Genomic DNA, 4,838 nt, shown 5'->3' with positions numbered 1-4,838 from the left:
GCTCCAGGTCCCACACCAAGGAATTCCCGGTCCATCAGACTGGTCTAGGTCTTATGATGCCTGGCGCCATCCCCCTATCATCCAGGGGTAGGAAGTCAGATCTCTCCAAGGCAATCAGGAGGGTTGGGGCGGAGGTCGCTTCTGGTCACCAATCCACTATTGATGGGGTCCTTAGAGCAGGACATACCCCGCGCGGTGTCCCTCCATGAAGTGCTTGTCTTTTAATTGCAGGGGTTTGGCTAGTGCCTCTAAGAAACTAGCCTTGAGGAGACTCATCGAGACCGAACCGATTGACATTATTATGCTTCAAGAAACTCTGGGTATGGCTGATCAAATCTCCCACTCTCTTCAATCTATGATCCCGAGCTGGACATTTGTTGCCCTAGATGCTGCAGGGAGGTCTGGGGGTCTGGCTATAGGATACAACCCTCGAACCATTCGGGTTGATGCATCTTGGGGGGGATCGGGATACTTGGGACTGGATATTTTCTCTGCTGATCTTGGTATGATTCTCAGGATTGTGAATGTGTATGGACCCTGTCATCAAAGGGAACAATTTTGGCAGCGTTTACTAAACCTCTCCCTTCTGGACTCTGAACATACTATTATCGGAGGGGATCTAAATTTTTCACTGGGGTTCAGAGAATCATGGGGGTCTGCGGCTCAAATTGATGCTATCACTGACCATATGATTAATCTGCTGGAACAGACCGATTTTATAGATGTCCCCATGCACAAACTGCTACCCACCTGGAGGAACAGAAGGGTGGGTGATGCAGCACTGGCTCGTAGACTTGACAGATTCTTAATGAAAGGACCGCTCTTACAGCAGCTGCATCACTACAAACAATGGGTGGGTTCGGGGGGTGTATCGGATCACTCACCCATTTATCTGGAAATCCAGGGGCCTTTCAAAAAGCCAAAAGCCCCATTCAAATTCAACCATGTCTGGCTGAGTGACCCTGCTTACATCAAGATGGTTTCCGACTTCTGGATTGCAAACCCTATTAACCGAGCAGAGTCCTTCGCAAAAGGGTTTTGCAATAATCTCTCTGAGATTAAACACCTCTCTATTAAATGGGCCAGGGAGAAACACTCACGGGAAACCTCACAGCTCACTAATATTGAAGCTGAGTTGAGCACTTTACTTGATGATCGAAGTTTGGGATTCATCTCTGCAGAGGAAAAGATCCGACTGATTGAGCTTGAAAATCAGAAGGCCAACATCCTAAAGGAGCGCGAGGAATCCCAGAGGTTGAGGAGTAGAGCTATATGGTTAAAAGTTGGGGACGATAATACGAGGTTCTTTCAAAACTATGCCAAGGGACGAAAGGTATCTAACACCATTTGGAATCTTCCTATGCCTGAGGGAGGCTATGCTGATACCTTCAATAAGCTAGCCCACCTTGGTACTTCACATTTCAGGAACCTTTACAAATGTCCCCGCGAAGCAAATCTTCCTGATATTATAAATGTGGCGGGACACTTTCCAAGGTTTGTCAATGAGGATGATGCAGAAGAGCTCTTCGCACCAGTCAACTCCGGTGAACTCGAAGGCACGTTAAAATGGTTCAAAAAAGATAAGAGCCCAGGCCCGGATGGCTGGACCATTGAATTCTACCTGGCATTTTATGAGCTGCTGGGGCAGGACCTATTGAAAGTAGTGGAGGAGAGCAGAATTTCGGGTTCCCTATACCATGCCATCAACTCGACCTTCATCGCCCTCATACCAAAGTCCGATTCCCCATCCTCTTTTGATGATTATAGGCCTATTTCCTTATGCAACTGCCTATATAAGATTATTTCTAAGATAATCGCAAATCGACTCAGGTCGATCCTCTCCAGACATATTGCTCCTCAACAATTCGCCTTCCTCGAATCCAGACAGATCCATGAAGCCATTGGTTTGGCACAAGAAGCCATCCACTCCATCTTGACCAAGCATCTAAAAAGCATCATTCTCAAGATAGACTTGTCCAAAGCTTTTGACCGGGTCAGCTGGCTCTATATTAAGATGTTGCTTATTCATTTGGGCTTCCCTCACAATTACATCACTTGGATTATGGCCTGCATTACCACACCCTCCTTCAGTGTCCTCATCAATGGCTCGGCCTCTCACTTCTTTCACTCTGAAAGGGGGCTTAGGCAGGGCTGCCCTCTATCCCCACTTCTATTTCTTATTGTCATGGAGGGTCTAAGTCGTTTGATTGCATCAGCCAAAAGGGATGGAGATATCTGTGGACTCAAGATCACAGAGGACTGCTTCCTCACACATCTCCTATTTGTGGACGATGTGCTTATTTTTCTTGATGGCAGCATTCGGGATTCCAGATCTTTTTCCAAGATTCTCCTCCTCTTCTCGTCCGCTACTGGAATGCTTTCCAACCAATCCAAATCCACCATAACCTTTACTCGTACCTCTGTTCATGAATCCCAATTTGCTCACCAGGTCTTTCCCTACAGTATCCACCCCTTGGATAGAGGTCTCAAATATCTAGGTTATTGGCTTAAACCTACTTGCCACAGAATCGCAGATTGGGTCTGGCTGGTTACAAAACTGGAGAAGAAACTATCCATCTGGAGTCATAGATATTTATCCAGGGTGGGCAGATTGGTGCTTATCAAATCGGTCCTGGAAGCTACACCGGTTTACTGGATGGCACTTGCATGGATTCCCAGGAATATTCTATCTCGATTAAAACAATTATGTAACAGATACCTCTGGAACGGGAATCAGGATAAAACATTATTTGCATGGATCAGTTGGCAAAAAATTGCATTGCCAAAGAAATGGGGAGGTTGGGGACTAAAAGATCTCCCCCTCTTCGCCTAAGCCTTAGATGCTAAAATGGGCTGGACATTGTTGACAGGTCAGAATCTATAGACTCACATCTCATACCATAAATATATCCGGTACCATAAATATATCTGGCCACAAAACTTGTTGGACTGGGCTCGTCTTCCCACATGGCCGTCGATGGGCAGTTCATCTGTATGGAAGGCATTGCTCCACTCCCTCCCCCATATAAGAGACAATCTGGTGTGGCGAATTAATGATGGCTCCCTGGGTAGGATCGGGCTGGATCCGTGGATTGGCTGTGGAGGAAGACACCTACTATCCAGAGACCTCATCACATATCTACATGCACATGAGATCAAGGTTTTCTCGCACATTGCAGACCAACAAAATTCGAATATATTTTCACAAGCTTGGAAATCGGCACAGCATATCGACCTTCCTCCCCGATGGCACCAGGAATGGAATGAATATATCCAAGCACTATTGGAATCCCACATCAGGATAAAAGAGGGACCTGATGAATTAGTTTGGTGTCTGGCAGAGAATGGTATTTATTCCCCAAAGTCAGGTTATAGCTCACTGATACAACACAAAAAACCAGAACAGACATTGAATTGGTGGAGTCACATTTGGAAGCTTACTGCACCTCCGCGCACTAGACTTTTCTTCTGGTGCATTCTTAAAGACATAGTGCCCACGGGGGAGCATCTTACTCACAGAGCTATTTTTGGGCCTACCTGGTGCATACTGTGTAAACGCGAATCGGAATCCACGGAACATCTTTTCTTACTCTGCACCGCAATACAAGCTCTTTGGCGGAGCATATCCTCATCTATCGTTTTCGCGGGGTTATGGACTGGCAATGATCTTAGCAGTGCATGGGAGGATTGGTCTGGTAGACACAAGGGAACAAAACTCCAGTGCCTTCCCTTGCTTGTCAGCTGGTCCGTCTGGCAGGCACGCAACCGATACATATTTGATAACAAATCCGTGTGTTGGCCACACATTGAGGCTGGAATAATCTCTGCATATCATGAAGCATCGGATCCTATACCTCCTAGAGAGCGCCGCACTCACCCACCTCCCAGCATTGACAAAGCTACCCCCTGGGTCTTCTTTGATAGGGCTGCAAATCAACAGGGCTGTGGAGGTGGCTTCATTATTTTCATAAATGAACATCATTTTTACAAAGTAAAGATGGGATTAGGAGCTGGCACCAACAATTACGCGGAACTCATTACCCTCCGTCACCTATTGCATTTCTCCTTGGGACATCAGTGCTTCAATTTAAATATATTTGGGGACTCAAAGATTATTGTTAACTGGTTCAATAGCATATCTGTTTGCCACATACACACACTCAACATCATATTAAACGAAGTGAATATATTCAAGGCAGAATTTAACAATATCTCTTGTAATCACAATTACAAGGAGCATAATAGCAGCGCTAACCAACTATCCAAGGAGGCTGCGTCATTACCCAGAGGAGAATGGGTGATACAAGAGCAGAGGGGGGCTAATGAATTTCGTTATTATCATCGGTCGTATATAGATCAGCATTACCAGGGGGACCCTAGTCCCTGATCTACAAATGTTTTTGTAAAGAACTGTAAAAACTCAATTTTTGAAACTTTTTTGATGTTATATATATGAGATACTATACTGGAAGGGGTCCTGCGAGGCCTATGTACAAGCGTAAATAGATATATAACAGTATATAAACAGTTGTTTGGTTTATTAGGCAGATCACCCTACGTGGTGTATCTAAACAGCTTAGAGTCTATCAGGTTAGACTCAGATTTCAGCATTTACAATATGTAATTTTATCTATAACTAATGAAAATTACGGATTTTTCCAGTGGAAAAAAAAATGGCATGGAATCTAAGATAAATGGCGTGGAATCTAAGATAAAGGGTGTGGAAGCTAAGATGAATGGCATGGAAGCTAAGATGGACGATTTGAAGACAGACATGGAAGATTTGAAGACAGATTTGACAAAGTTTCTACAAGAAATGCCTACTAATGGTGAAAGGG

At 44.9% G+C, this 4,838-nt stretch overlaps 2 protein-coding genes across 2 annotated transcripts; both read left to right on the top strand.

Annotated features, from left to right (window-relative positions):
• Nucleotides 1-322: 322 nt before the first annotated feature.
• LOC149169043 (uncharacterized) lies at nt 323-2,810 on the top strand. Its single transcript, XM_089425055.1, has 2 exons — nt 323-1,556; nt 2,716-2,810. Exons 1-2 carry the CDS (start codon nt 323-325, stop codon nt 2,808-2,810), a joined length of 1,329 nt encoding a protein of 442 aa, XP_089281181.1.
• A 167-nt stretch (nt 2,811-2,977) lies between these two features.
• LOC149169042 (uncharacterized) lies at nt 2,978-4,387 on the top strand. The gene has a single exon (XM_089425054.1). The coding sequence runs from the start codon at nt 2,978-2,980 to the stop codon at nt 4,385-4,387; it is 1,410 nt and encodes a 469-aa protein (XP_089281180.1).
• The last annotated feature ends 451 nt before the right edge of the window (nt 4,388-4,838 follow it).

This window comes from Pinus tabuliformis, chromosome 4_2 (assembly GCF_031772625.1).
Source record: "Pinus tabuliformis cultivar Carrire ecotype Pingquan chromosome 4_2, CPIR1, whole genome shotgun sequence".
Classification (NCBI taxonomy): domain Eukaryota; kingdom Viridiplantae; phylum Streptophyta; class Pinopsida; order Pinales; family Pinaceae; genus Pinus; species Pinus tabuliformis.
The sequence above is the reverse complement of the archived record's forward strand: the minus strand, read 5'-3'. Positions and strand labels throughout refer to the sequence as shown.

What these genes read in the sequence shown, in the direction of transcription:
- LOC149169043 (XM_089425055.1), top strand. Translation starts at nt 323, where the DNA reads ATGGCTGATCAAATCTCCCACTCTCTTCAATCTATGATCCCGAGCTGG. An exon ending in CAACTCCGGTGAACTCGAAG is followed by an intron (nt 1,557 to 2,715) that starts GCACGTTAAAAT and finishes ATTATGTAACAG; the next exon opens with ATACCTCTGGAACGGGAATC.
- LOC149169042 (XM_089425054.1), top strand. Translation starts at nt 2,978, where the DNA reads ATGGGCAGTTCATCTGTATGGAAGGCATTGCTCCACTCCCTCCCCCAT.